This window comes from Passer domesticus, chromosome 6 (assembly GCF_036417665.1).
Source record: "Passer domesticus isolate bPasDom1 chromosome 6, bPasDom1.hap1, whole genome shotgun sequence".
In the NCBI taxonomy this organism is placed as follows: domain Eukaryota; kingdom Metazoa; phylum Chordata; class Aves; order Passeriformes; family Passeridae; genus Passer; species Passer domesticus.
This window is the reverse complement of record NC_087479.1, coordinates 22,229,064-22,242,712: the sequence shown is the minus strand read 5'-3', so window position 1 is coordinate 22,242,712 and position 13,649 is coordinate 22,229,064. Positions and strand designations below refer to the sequence as shown.

At 40.5% G+C, this 13,649-nt stretch overlaps 1 protein-coding gene across 4 annotated transcripts; it reads left to right on the top strand.

Moving 5' to 3' along the window:
• Nucleotides 1-76: 76 nt before the first annotated feature.
• On the top strand, nucleotides 77-9,264 carry CIPC (CLOCK interacting pacemaker). Of its 4 annotated transcripts, none has more exons than XM_064423767.1 (4): nucleotides 77-170; nucleotides 1,996-2,182; nucleotides 3,084-3,253; nucleotides 6,686-9,264. In XM_064423767.1, the coding sequence occupies exons 2-4, from the start codon at nucleotides 2,104-2,106 to the stop codon at nucleotides 7,562-7,564; spliced, it is 1,128 nt and encodes a 375-aa protein (XP_064279837.1). In that variant the 5' UTR covers nucleotides 77-170; nucleotides 1,996-2,103; the 3' UTR covers nucleotides 7,565-9,264. The 4 variants fall into 4 exon arrangements, with proteins under 4 accessions (XP_064279837.1, XP_064279838.1, XP_064279840.1 ...); XM_064423768.1 differs by having other exon boundaries at nucleotides 143-275; XM_064423770.1 differs by lacking the exon at nucleotides 77-170 and adding an exon at nucleotides 456-659.
• Nucleotides 9,265-13,649: the final 4,385 nt, after the last annotated feature.

Sequence of the window (13,649 nt, the reverse complement as noted above, 5' to 3'; positions counted from 1 at the left end):
CTCACGGGCCCGGCGCGGCACCGAGCGGCCCCACGGCCCGCACTCCCGCCGGCCGCCTCTGCGCATGCGCGCTCGGGGCGCGGCGGCCGCGCTCCCCCTCGGCGGCCGTGAGGGCGGGGCGGGTGCGGCGCATGCGCGGCGCGGCGGAGCTGTGGCGGCCCCGCGCCCAGGTGAGGCGCGGCCCGGCCCGGCCCGGCCCGGCGAGAGGCGGTGGTCGCGGCCGGGCCGTGAGCGAGCGGTGGCGGCCCCGGCGCCCCGGGACTGTGCTGTACCTGGTGCGCCTCGCCGTGTGGCGGGGCGGTGGCTCGGGACCGGCAGCCGAGTGGCTCGGCCCGCCTGCGCGGGCTGTCCTCGTGCCGCAGGAGTCTGGCGTGCGGGCCCGGGCGGCGGCGGGGGGGATCGGCGGGAGGGGCGGCCCCGGAGGACGCTGCGGGAGCCCGGCTGTAAAGGCGGTGCGCGGCGGAGGTGCTGCCCGCCGGGCCGGGGGGCGGCTCTGCCCGGGAATGAGCAGGAGGCTCCTCACGCCCGTGCCTCGGGGGAGTGGCACTTCTGGTGTGCTTATTTTCGGTTGTGGTTGTGGTGTTTTGCCTTTTTCTGTGAGAGAAGATGATGTGTCAACCCTGCCCAAAGCTTCACTTGATGCAGAGCTGGCAGATGAGGTGTTCTTGCTTTATTTCTAGCCCTCTTGCTGTTTCTTGTTTTTGGTTTGAGATGGTTTTGATGTTTTGGAGTTTCAATTAGCATTTCTGCTTATCACTTTCTTAAAAAATACATTTGTTTTGGAAAGGGTTGAGTGCTGAAAGTATGGATCAGGACTTAAACCACTTCTTCCACTGCAAGGATAGCATCTAGGTTGCGCTTGTGTAACCATGTTTGTTCCATACCTGTTAGCAGGCAGGCAGGTGTGACTGGAGATGGAAAGTAAAAGTGATGCAATTAGCTAATTGAGGAAATTTTCTTCTGCTGGCCATAATTCCATCATTCTTGTAATAGCCATATTCCTATTTCAGAACTCAATACTGGTGCTAAGGTGCAGTATTTTGGAGCACACTTCTAACAAAGTTGGCAGGACCTGAAGGAGAAACTTGCATTTTGGGGTAGATTATTTCAGAATGTCTGTTGCAGTGTCATTTGAAGCAGCCTGTACTGCATACTGCTGGCGTGACTATGATGCAGACTCCTGAGTCCCCATTTTTGTAATTTAAATATAACACTTAACATTGAGACATAACTTCAGTGGGTTACTTAATAGGAAAATAATTTCTGCACTTAATTCTGTCAGTTTTCTGTTAGCCAATTTCTCAATTACCTTAAGAGAAGTAGAAACTTAGTCTTACTGAATGCTGCCTACTTCAGAAAGCAGCTGAAGGTTGGGAGAGGTATGTAGTGTGGGAGGCCATAATGTTATTATATTTTTCTGATTTTCATAGCTTTTAGTTTCAGCCTTTCAGTGTTTTCATTCTGGGTGTGGGCATTTCTGAGGCTCTTTCTCCCCTAGGAGTGTATTGCAGTGTGTTGCTCTTCCAGCAGCAGATTTCTTTAGCCCCCTGTGTGTTCACTGGTCACTCATTCTTTTCTCTGATGACTTACTCTACTCTTGAGAGTGAAACAAAACTGTGTTAGCAAAACCACAGCTTTGCAGGTTCAGCTGTATTTGTTGTAAGAGCTTCACCCAGCACAACTGTCTTGTTTTGCAATTCAGCCCTTGGGACAACAAAGCTTTCGTAAGATAAATAATGCCCTGAGTAATTCCAGTTCTTGAAATAAATGTTATGAATAGCCTTTCAGTTTTAGATTGTTTTACCTTTTTGGGGTGGAAAGACACGTCCAATACATTAGCTTTTGAATTGAATTTCATTCTTTCAGCATTTTGAGATACTCTTGAAGTCTGCAGTTAGGTCACTGTCAGTGTAAAGGGAGATATGCAGCTATCCTCCTGATGGAACTTTGTTTAGATTCAGATAAAGTCCTTTTTGTTCTTAACTCCTTTTGTAGTTTCTCAATGGAAAAGGTGCTAAAAGCTGCCCCCGGCACTATGGAAACACTCAGACAAAATAGTGGTCTACTGCCACCCGTGAGGAGTTGTTGGGCAGAGTGACAGAAATGAAGAGCTTCAGCCATCGCTTCAACCATCGCTTCAGTATGGCGGCAGCTGAATCTGACAAGGACTCCGGATATTCAGGTTTAGAAGAACACTCTGTTACCTTTTCTGTGTGTTACCATGCTGAGGCTGTGCTTTAACTGGTGACGTTTAACAAATCTGAGTAACTCCTTCCAGTTTGTGTCTCATTACCTTGGAGGGTCTTTCTATGCAAGATTGGTTTCACCTGTAATCCTCTTGCCACCAAAGTTTTTTTGAAATGGAACATTACTAAATTACTGAGTTCATCCAGTGAATTTGAATGGCATGGGAATAATGGAATAATCTTAGACTTTAGAGTCTAGAAGGGGAGATGTCAAAATTACTTTTTCTTTGCAGTCAGTGTTGAATGAATTATTGGATTGTGCTGCCCAGTGTCTCTCATGAGCTGACCATATTGTCAGTAGAGCCTGATGAACCAGAGGGTGATGGTTATAACATCAGTAAAATAGTAGTCACGGTGTGCCATTTTAGTACTCAACAAAACTGTGCAAAAATGACCTTTAAACAAGAAAAAAACCACTTCTATGAAAGATACCTGCTTCACTGGGTTTTAGATAGAAAATTTCAAGACACAAAATGCCTGCATCACAAACTATGGATGTGGCAATGCTGGAGTCTGTAGTGCTTTGCTGTATCACTTTTGAGACTAATGCAGCCTTCATGATACTATGCAGTCCCTTGGAGACTAAGTATGAAAGAAAAGAAAGTAATAGATTTTTGTGGGAGAAAGTGTCTGTATAAGAACTGACCTGAAATACAAAGCCTTTTGTTTAGAGGCTGTCTGACAGCTGTCACAGCAGCTTTAATTTTGTTGATATTACAGAACTAAACTTTATTGTTCTTTGTGACTTGGTTGAAGGAGACAGAATATTAGAACTGAAATACAGTAGTAAACATGTTGCATGTGGAACAACTTACAGCTGAATTCTGCATCTGGCAGATGGAAGTTCGGAATGCCCGAGTGCTATGGAGCAGACGGACTCCGAGGATGTGCTGAATGCGCTGTGTTGGAATGCAGAGGATGGGCCTTGGCAATGCCCGAGGACCACAAGCAGCTCCTTTCCTGCACTATCTCCTATGGTTGTTATGAAAAATGTGTTGGTTAAGCAGGTAGGGAAGAAATAATATCTTGAAAAATATTGCATGTTCTTAATTTTTTAAAAAAACATTTTTCCTTTCAAAAAATATTTTGCAATGTTGTTGCAGTCCAGAAAAAAGCCTTGTAATTTAAGAAGTTCTAGTGTGTTTCTCTCTTCTTTTGAGAGGCAGCTGGAATCACTAAGATGAAATGTGAAAGGTAGAAACTCTGCTCCATCTCTTAAACCTCTTTGTCTCAAAGGAATCCCCCCCCAAAACACATCTTCAAGAATGTTATGTGAATAGCACCCAAGATTAAACAGAAAAGGGTGATTTGCTTTTGAAAGCTGCTCTTGTTTTTTTATTCAAAAAAAAATGGTGAAGTAGGATGGTAGGTTTGTTTCCTCATTCCAGAAGTGCTTCAATGGGAAGCACCAATCCAGAATGTTATAAATGAAAAAGTTAAATCCTTGTCTGAAGTTAGCTGTGGTACTTCTACTGTAATAGTTGTTTTACTTAATTGCATGTGATGGCTCACATTGCAGCAATTACCTTCCCTGTTTATGTTCTCCAGTAGAAGTCCAAAGTACGGTCATATTATTAGACCTGCTGCTCTGTACTCACTCATTTTTGGAGCAGAGCAAAAGTTCTTCAATGTTTTTTACTAGAATACTTCTGAGAATACAGTGGGAAGGGGAAAAAGAATATAAATCCTGATTCTTCTTCTACTGAGCCTGTTATGACAACAAGCAATATTCCCTTTTAGTATTTAGCAGATTATGCAGTTGTGGGGAAGGTGATTCTGCTCTCTGAGCATTGTGCTTTATCTTGACAAGAGACAATTTTATTTTATAGTCACATTCCTAGATGTGTGGACAAAATACTGTGTAAACAAATGCTGAAGTTTTTATATGTAAAGTCAGGAATAGGCAGGCTTCACCAAAGGCTGGAGCCTTTGGCCCAGAGCACAAAAATTAAGACATTACTGCACTGATTCCAGTGTTAAACTCAAAGATGTGTTGCAAATAAGAAGCAGCAACTAATAATAAGTAGCTGATATATAGAGAGATATAAAAAAATCCAACCACACACACACATAAATACATATATATGTGTGTGTGTATATATGTGTGTGTGTGTGTGTGTGTGTGTATAAACCCCTGGTAGTATAGGAGAAAAGAAATTTAGCAACAAAGAGTTGGAGATGGATAAAATGTCCACACTTATTTCTCTAGAGCAGTGCATCATAATACCTAACTAGGTATGATTAAAGACAATAATATAAAATTGAAAAATGTTTACTACAATGAAGGAAAGCAACAAGTCTAGGTCAGAATAGTAATGAAATGTCTTTCTGCCTTTTTTCATTATGCCTAGTTAGCTCAGGTGGTCATCTTTTTAAGATGGCCTTTTCAACACAGTGCTCAGTTGGGCTTGCTGGACCAAAAAAAAAAAACAAAAATAGCAGCATCCAGTTAGTGCTGATTATTTCTTCCAGTTTCAGTTTCTATCAGCATCATCCTTCTGTCTTGGAACCAGTGTGATCCTCTGCAGTGGTGGTTACCTGCTGGCCCTATTTCAGAATGTAAACAGCTAACAGTAATGCTGGTAAAAAGTATCAAGTGGCAATTAATGCCAGTGCTGATTGTGGTAAGGTTTCTTTAAGTCTTGCAAAAGTCTTTAATAAGTGGGAAGGCTTTTTAGGCAAGTGACACTGATACATCAAAAAGTTAACTTTCATTAAAAAATGCAACAAAACACAATTTGTAGAGTTAGTGAAATCAAAGTGGCCTTCCCTACTGAAAATGAGATTTTGAGTAGGAGAGCTAGAGCGGAGTGCTACATGAGAAGGAAAAGAAAGAACAGAGATAGGAAGAAACCCAAGAGCAGGACAAATAGTTACCACAGCTCTTTTGGCTTCAGTGGTTATAGATCTCTGCCGTGCTGGGTGCAGTTCAGCAGTGCAGTAAATGGCAATTTCTGGCTCCAAACCCTTGCTTCTTAAGGCTACATGTTCTGTCCTGTGTTTGTATAGCTACAGTATTTATATGCTTCCTCACTCCTTACATCTCCAGTTACTTTTCTTTTGAATGTTCTTTCTTCTGTGTTAAGGTAGTAATATTTATTTTTACAGGTAGCTGTTCTGTACCCCTATTCCATAAGCATCTTGCCCACTGAACCAAAGCTACATTGTGTCAGAGTAGGTAATTGAATCTTATCTCCAAGTCTCAGTTCCTAATCAGTGGGTAATACCTGCTTTTGGTAAGTTCCAAGTCCTTTACTGGGGGAATGGACTTTAGCAAAGCATGTTAGCGTTTGCCAGTTTAAAACTTATGAGACTGGTGGAAAGGATATGGATTTCAGATGACTTAATATAGACTAAAAAAAAAAATGTTTGTGGTAGCTAAAAACTGTGCCTTCAGCAGGCCTGCCAGTTGTGTGCCAAGTTGTAAGGAATTGGAAAAGCAGCTGACAATATATTAGCATAATTGTAGCGGCGGTGGCTTAAATATAGTAAGAAGTGAGATTTTGCTTCAGAAAGAAATAGTGTCCCTTACTAGACCATTTGATGTCTTTGGAGAAAAGCAATCATTTTTTTGGCCAGAAAATCTCATAAAGATCTTTAGTAAGGTGTTGGAGGAAAAAGAGGTAATGTCTTGTAAAAATTGACGTTTTCCCCTCTATTCCAGAGTATGGCTTGTGGGAGGGAATAAAGCCTTGGGCGTTATTCTTGAAATAAAATGCTTTTAAGGTTTATCAGTGCACAATGTTTCCCCAGAGGTACGAAGTTAAACTCCTCTGGGTTTACCACAGGCTTTTCTCCTTGCATCGGTTTATATTCACCCTTTTTTTTTCTGTTTCATAGTTTGACATTTACTGAAATTGTGTATTGTACTTCAAATTACAAGACTTCCTGAACAGCTGTTGTGTATCTTAAATAACCACTTCAAAATCTTTCTACAAGGATAGATTAGAGAAGATTTGAGTTGCTACCTTTCAACAAAGAGGGAGCCTGAATTGTTCCTAAAATGTCTGTGCAATCTTTCCTTGACTCTTAAGATGTTTCATAACAGAAAGCTTAATTATTTTTCAGCTTTCCTGTGTACTTGTAGTTTGACCCCAAGTCTGGGTCAAACTTTTTAATGAACATTTTACAGTATAAGCTTGCACTGTAATCCTCACTTAGGAAAGCATATATAAATTCAGATTGAATTGTTTTTAAATATAGCTGCTGTTGCATAGTAAAAGGATTATGGATTACAGCTTTATTTCCAGCGTTATACTCCATTGTCAGAGAAAGAGAAGGATGAGTTTGATGGAAAACTCTTCATAACACATTAATTGGACAGTATATATCAAAGGTAGAAAAATGGCACAGTCCACCTGTTTCATTTGAATTTGTTTGTATGGTCTTCTATGACACTTTTGTAAGACTTGTGCTTTTTCCCTGTTTGTGCTTCTTAGGGGAGTTCATCACAGCTCCAGTCTTGGACTGTGCAGCCATCCTTTGAAGTGATTCCAGCTCAGCCACAGCTGGTGTTTCTTCGTCCATCAATCCCACCTCCCATTAATCCTCACCCTGCTGGGAAAAAGAGAAATGACTCCACTAATTACCTGCCCATCCTGAATTCTTATCCCAAAATAGCACCACAGCCCTGCAAAAGAGATCACTCCTTTGATCCAGAAGAATGTCAGGAAACCACTTGCCATAAACGACTCTGCACAGAAGCACCCAAGATGGAGACTTCTCCTGGACTGACGAGCACAGGCTTGCCTACTAGTTCTTTTTCCCACCTACCAGTTAGCTTTAAGACCCCTCAGGATTCTAGCCAGCAGAGTTCTTCAGCTCTGGTGACAAGTGGAAAACTGTCGGCTCTTCCTGGTTTTCATCGTGTTTCCAGTGATGCTCAGAAAGTGCCAGGTTTGACTCCCCTCTTGCCTTTTGGGACTCTGCAGGCAGCAAAGTGCACCCTCCATGAGAGCGAGAATGCGTCACAGACTGCAGTGCCTTCTGCAGCGTGGAGCCCTCCGTTGGTACCAGAAGAGATTTGCACTACCCCTGAGCTGCTCTTGCAGCAGCAAAGCAAGTGCAGACGCTTTCAGAATACGCTCGTTGTGCTGCGCAGGTCGGGCTTGCTGGAGATCACTTTAAAAACCAAGGAGCTCATTCATCAGAACCAGGTCACGCAGGCTGAGCTGGACCAGCTGAAGCACCAAACACAGCTTTTCATAGAGGCAATAAAGAACAATGCTCCACAGTCATGGGCAGAGCTAGAAGCATCCCTAACAGGATCTGATAAAGCTGATGGCAACCTCGAAGACCCCACTTATCCCAACATGTAGTAAAAATGTGCAGAGCTGTTGGTCAAGTTACTTCTGTGCCTCCTTTTTCCTGTCTCAGACTTCTACTTGAGCATTTTTTGAGTCCAGGATTTGTAAAGTTGCATTGCCATTAACAGTTTGGCTTCAGAGCCAGCTGTGGGACTGGAATAGCATGGTGGGTTCCAGGCAGAATGGGTACTTAGTACTGCAGTGTGACCTTGAATTTCATGCTAACTCTGTGTAATTCCTTGGTCTGAAGAAGTTTGTATGTGCTCTGCTAGCATGTTCCCATTCTTGAAGTGAAGAAAGTAATTTGCAGTATTCTGCAAGCATCTTCTTACTCCCATCTTCAGAAAGTTGTTTCTGAGAGTGCAGCAGCAGAACAGGCCCCACTGTTGGGCCATCATCAGTTCCAAGTAGGTGAAAGGAGTTGGTGTGAGGTGAAATAAGTCCTTTTCCCATCCCCTTCCCTATTTTTTTTTATTTAGACAAATTGAATAGAGAGGAGAATTTGAAGTTCAGAGTATGTATTTTTAGGAAGCGATTGCCCTAGAAAACAAGATGATGGGCTCAGGGTACCTGGAGATGAAAGAGAGGCAGAAAAAGTGAAGTCCAATCGTAGCTGTTTGAGACAAGGAAAAATGAGTCTACCAGTGACCTTCTGTATTCTATTTCCACTGCTCTAATAGAGTATAAAGGAATGAAAAACTTGCTTTGCTGGGCAGTACCCTCTGACTTAGGGAGATTTAGCTGGTGGAAATCTCTCGTAGTCTATGTAGTACCACATGGACTTTTTCTCTGACAGTTTGGAGGGTGGGCTGAAGTGGGTGTGCTTACAGCTAATGGGCTGGTGTAATTTGTATAAATATATGTTCAATAAATCTGTGAATAAAGTTCAGCAGCTGGTTAGAAATCTCCTACTGGGCATCAGTCCAGACTTAAATAGTATTTACTGAACTAGAAAAATCCACTCTGGAACTCATACTTAAATCTGGGGCTCCTTAGGAATCATATCCCTGGATAATGGGACACCTTAACTCAACATCTATAAAAAAATAAGGATGTTGAAGGTATCTGGTGATAAATATGTCATCAGGTACCATTCTGTTCAGTTTTCTTAGCTGCCTTTATTCCTGGGAGCCCTGATAAAGCTTTAAAACAACAAGGGCTTTCCTTTCTTGACTGCAATATAATAAAATAGGTTAGCTTGGAAATGCATTTGGAAAATTAGTTGACCACATCAGGACCAGGATAAGTCCAGATTCTGCGCAGGATCTGAAAGTGGTCCAGCAGATTTGAACAGAAATGTTAGTCTCTGAATGGAAACTGTAAACAATGAACTCACAGTTTCTTTTGATCCTTAAAGCAGCAAGATTTGGTACTAAGAAGTTAGCTGAAGACAGTCTTGGTCTAATCAGTCAGATGGCCTGCTGCAGCTTCAGCTATTGTTGACAACTTACATGTGGGGTAGCTTGATGGGTCAGACAGACTGGTTTTTGTATTAAGTTTTAATAAATGTTGGTATTTTTGATTACTTTTACTATGTCTTTTTGAAATTCTACTGTTCTAGTTGGAATTTAGGTATTTTCTGTACTTTCAAAGCCCGTTGCTAGCTCTGAATACAGTAGCCTAACACCTCTGTTATAGAACATGACCTTTTTGCTAAAACTTCACAGAAATTGACTGTGAAATATGAATGAAATAAAGTATGTACTTGAAAAGTTTGTGGATTATTTAGTGCTGTTGAACTGCAAAGTCCCTGGTTCCAAACATGCTTTAAGTACAGCTCCACAGCAGCATGTGGGAAAGTGCAGATACAAAAGTGATACTATGATGTATCTCTCTGAAGAGAGTCATGTGAGCTTTAACAGTATCTATGAATTAAAGGGTCTCTGGGAGGAGCATGCATAGAAGTGGGCTGTACAGAACTCTAAAAATATATTGTCGTGGGTGACCACTGCCATGGATCTGTCATGAACAACCTGGAAGGATTTTTCCATCTCGGAGCTGTTGTCTCCATGATGACTGTACATTATGCTCACCGTCTGTGCAGGGTGAACTCCTACGCTGTGTCTTAATCCTGTCAGCTGGGTATGCAGAAGTTTGAAATTGTGAAGTAAGAATCTTGGCTACTGAAAGAATTACTGGAGTAAAAAATGTTTTAGTTGGAGAAAAAATTCTCCAACTAAATCTATACCAGCTTTTCACCAAAACACATTTCTTCAAAATGCGGCCGTCTTACGTGGTCTTTCTTTTGTTCAAACTTGACTTGAAGGGAGAACTAGGCAGTCATGCTCAAAACATCCAGCAGCCACATGGCATGAAATCTTAAGATACATGAGATTTCTGTTCAAAGCTCTTACTTGGCATTAGAAAAGACAACTTGCATCTCATTGCCTTATATCTAAAAAGGAGTGTCATCAATTGGAATAATTTGATTTCCTGAAACTAGAAACTCAGCGTTTGCAAATTTTGTATTCACAAAGTATGGATACAATTCAAGCAGGAAATTCTCAGGTTTCTGTCTCTTCTGACTGCCTTTTCCTTTACATGGTTAAGTTTATCTGCAGCATGTCAGGCATCTTCACCTTTATTTCACCAAGGCCAAAAAGATGAATTTCTTCTTTTGGGTGCATTGCATCTGTCGTTTTTTTCTTTCTCATGATAAAAACAGTCTGAAAGAAACAGTACCCCTGTAGGCTTGAGCTGAGCAATCTCCTGGCATGCAAAATTTCTGGCATCCACTATACTGAACATAGCATGCTGTTCTTGCTTTCATTTTCATAATTTCTAGTACAAAAATGTAGGGTCCCATCCTACCTACACAATTTTACACACTTGCTGTACCTAAGTGATGCTTCTTTCAGGTTGTGGTGTAATGTAGCCATGTAGTCCCAACTGCACTGCATGGTCCTATGTGTCCAAAATGCTCATGCCCATTTTCCCTTTTTAAATCTACCTCCTTTGAGGTATTTCCATGAGAAAAATGTAACAGTTCCAGTGTAATCTGATTCAGAAGGCGGAAGGAAACACCATGTGTTCAGTCTGCTCTCTTGCTGAGCAGTTTCCAAGACTTCCTCAAATTCTTGTTGAACTAAAGCTGTTCTTAGAAGAAGTATCCTGCATTGATTTGAAAGCTTCTACAATTAAGAATCCACCCAAATTGTTTAAAGTATAATTACTATTAAACACATGCCTCTTACATTGAGCCTGAATTTGTCATCTTTCCATATCCAGCTGTCAGATCTTTTGTCTGTTGTCTGCTAAACTGAAAGTGCATGGTGTGACATTGCTGTTTTCACTGTAGGCATTTTCAAGCTGAACAAGTCACTCTTCAGCTTTCTTTTTAAAAATAAGGAAATAGGCTCAAGTCTTCTGGATCTTCTGTTTGTGGCACTCTTCTTTGGATCCTTTACAATAATTTAAATGCATCTTTAATTGGAACACTAATAGCAAAACAGGACTGCTAAAAGAATTGTACAGTATCAATTCTCCCTACTGCTACTCTACCTCATTTTTATAGCAGTCTTGGCCATGACTGACATCAAATTTGAAATACAAATAATCCCTGTGCCTGTTGCTTCTGTGGTTGGTGAACCCCTGTATGTTTCAACATTCTTTGAATGCAGTTTGCAGCCAGAAAACAAAGCAAGCTGGTTGCAGGAAGTGGCCAGTTGTATTCATTAGTTTTCTCTGCTTCTCTCCTTTGAAAATTTTTCATCTTTAGATGAGATTTGAAAGGTAATTTTATCTTGTATTTCAATTATTGAACAAAAATATTATAGTAAAGAACTAATTTTTAAAATAAGAGCAGATGATTGCGTTTAATGAATGTCTGTATAAATTCAGAAACCATAGTTGCAATGTATTTCATACCAAATAGTTAATTTTGTACAAATCTGGCTTCTGTCTGTCATGTGGCACACTTTTAAATGCCTATCAGTAACAGAAATACTACATGTGTGTTGGCTTTGTCTTCAACCAATTTTGAATTTTAGCTGATCAATATAAGGAGTCAGTTTTATCTGACCAGCTTTCTTGCTTGTAAGCTTTATTAATTTCAATTAGTTTTGCTTTCTGTGTCCTGGAATGATCAGAAATTATGGGTTATTCCATTATTTTCTTTCTGTTTCCCGCTATGACAATTTAAATCAGTCTACCTACTTACTGAAAAACTGATGCTGTATTAGTTCTTTCCTCACCTCAGTCCTCTGAAATCTTTCCTAGAAGTGGGAAATTCATTTAAATATTATTGGTGGTTCAGAAAGCTTCATGATTAGCTCTGTCAAATTTTCAGTCACAACTTATTCAGACTTGCTTAATTAAAAATGCGTAATAACTATTGTTTGAAATAACTGTTTTTGAAGTAAAAATCAAGCTACTTTTATGATCTGAGTGGAATAATAAATATTTTTTTCTAATTGCTCAACAGAAATTTTTGTGAAATACTTTTGCCAGTGTGCACTGAAGCATTATAATTTTTATCTTGAACTGAAGCGCTGCCAGCAAAGATTTCTTCTGCATCTCATACATATTATAAATTGAGGAAATGGACTTCCCAGGGCCAAAAGGGGAGTTTCATCAACTTCTTAATTGTTTTCTTCATGTTCTTATTGTGATTAAATTAATTTAGTTAATGGGAACTGAAATGCTTTTTACCATGCTTACTTAACGCAATCTTACTTTTTTTTTCTTAGCAGTAGTATGGATTTTTTTAGGCCATATTCTTAGGCCAGGACTAAGAAATCCAGTAACAGACAGAAAACCAATCCTTAGTGGTTTTTAACAAATAGGACTGCTTGAAAAATTTGTATGTTTTCAGTGAAAAACTCAGGGTTGGTTGGTTGGTTGTTTTTTGGTTTTTTTTTTTTTAAATGAAAAAGTCTTTTGGCTGAAAGCTTCAGTGTTTTTCAGTGTTACTCCTAGAATTCATTTTTCAGTGAATCTCAAGTACTATGGAGATAGTCTGGACTATGGGAAAGGGGGAAGATGTTATTTCTCTAAAGGAATGAGGTAAACCTTCATTTCCTTCACCTGCATTGTTTTGGGTTGCCTGTACAAAAAACAGGGCCCCGGCTGTTGTGAGTGGTTCCACCACCTCACACTGATGATGCAGAAGCCCATGTAGCCAGTCAGAACTGCTCAGTTGTTTGCAATGGCAGAGGAGACTAAGGTTCCAAGTAAGTGAGGATGAAACAGCATCTCCTGAGAAAATTGCTAGCTTAGTGAGTACAAATACCATTTTTTCACCTTAAAAATTCTAGCTGAAAAAACCCAAACAATAGTTTTGTTTGGCATAAGACATCATGGTTCTGGATAGGTCCTGTTCTACATTTGCCAGAGGCAGAGTTCAGTGCAGTGACTATTTTGTGAAATGAGCAGTGTTTAGTGTGCAAAGTGTGAAATATGACTGGACAGTGGAAAAGCTGTTTTACCCAGGGTGAATGTTAGCAGTGCCTATTGTTTTGTGTTGTTGCTAAATATTGTTTCCCATGCAAATGTTATACCTATCCAAACATGCTTGGAAGTCAGAGTAGGATAGTCTGTATCAAAGTGAAAATGGTTTTCACTGTTCAACATCCTATCACTAACCATGCTTGTAGAACACTTACACATTAATGGTTTTTTAGAACATTCTGGAAGGGGGTTGCTGACATTACTTGTGTGATAAATGGCCAGAAAGCATTCCAAAACATTTGATTGCAAACTGATCCTTATTGTGCAAGGATGAAAGTCTGAGCTTGACGGTAATCATCTAAATAGTGAAACTCCTCCAGATGTGTGGATGTAACAGCCTGGTCAGAAAGCGAGAAAATGGGCTTTGTTTTCTCACAGTGGGCTTGTGAGACTTTTTAGGGAGTTGTAGAAACAATGATAACTTGTCAGTATAAACAAACTGCAAGTGGTGTTTTCCTACTCTGTTTTTCTGTTCTTCTCAAGGACTGTTTGTGAGAAAGATGTGTTTGTTAGTTAGCCAATCAAGTAGAATGTGTCTAATCTGTCTATAAAAGAGAAGATTTTTCATATTAAACACTCTTCTCCTGTAAACCATCCTTCGAGTGAATTTGTGTCATTTCTGGCTCAAGGGTGACACATGCATAATGGG

Coding starts and splice junctions, on each gene's coding strand:
- CIPC (XM_064423767.1), top strand. CDS start 2,104: ATGAAGAGCTTCAGCCATCGCTTCAACCATCGCTTCAGTATGGCGGCA. Junction 2,183..3,083: donor CAAGGACTCCGGATATTCAG/GTTTAGAAGAAC, acceptor TGCATCTGGCAG/ATGGAAGTTCGGAATGCCCG. Junction 3,254..6,685: donor AAAATGTGTTGGTTAAGCAG/GTAGGGAAGAAA, acceptor TGTGCTTCTTAG/GGGAGTTCATCACAGCTCCA.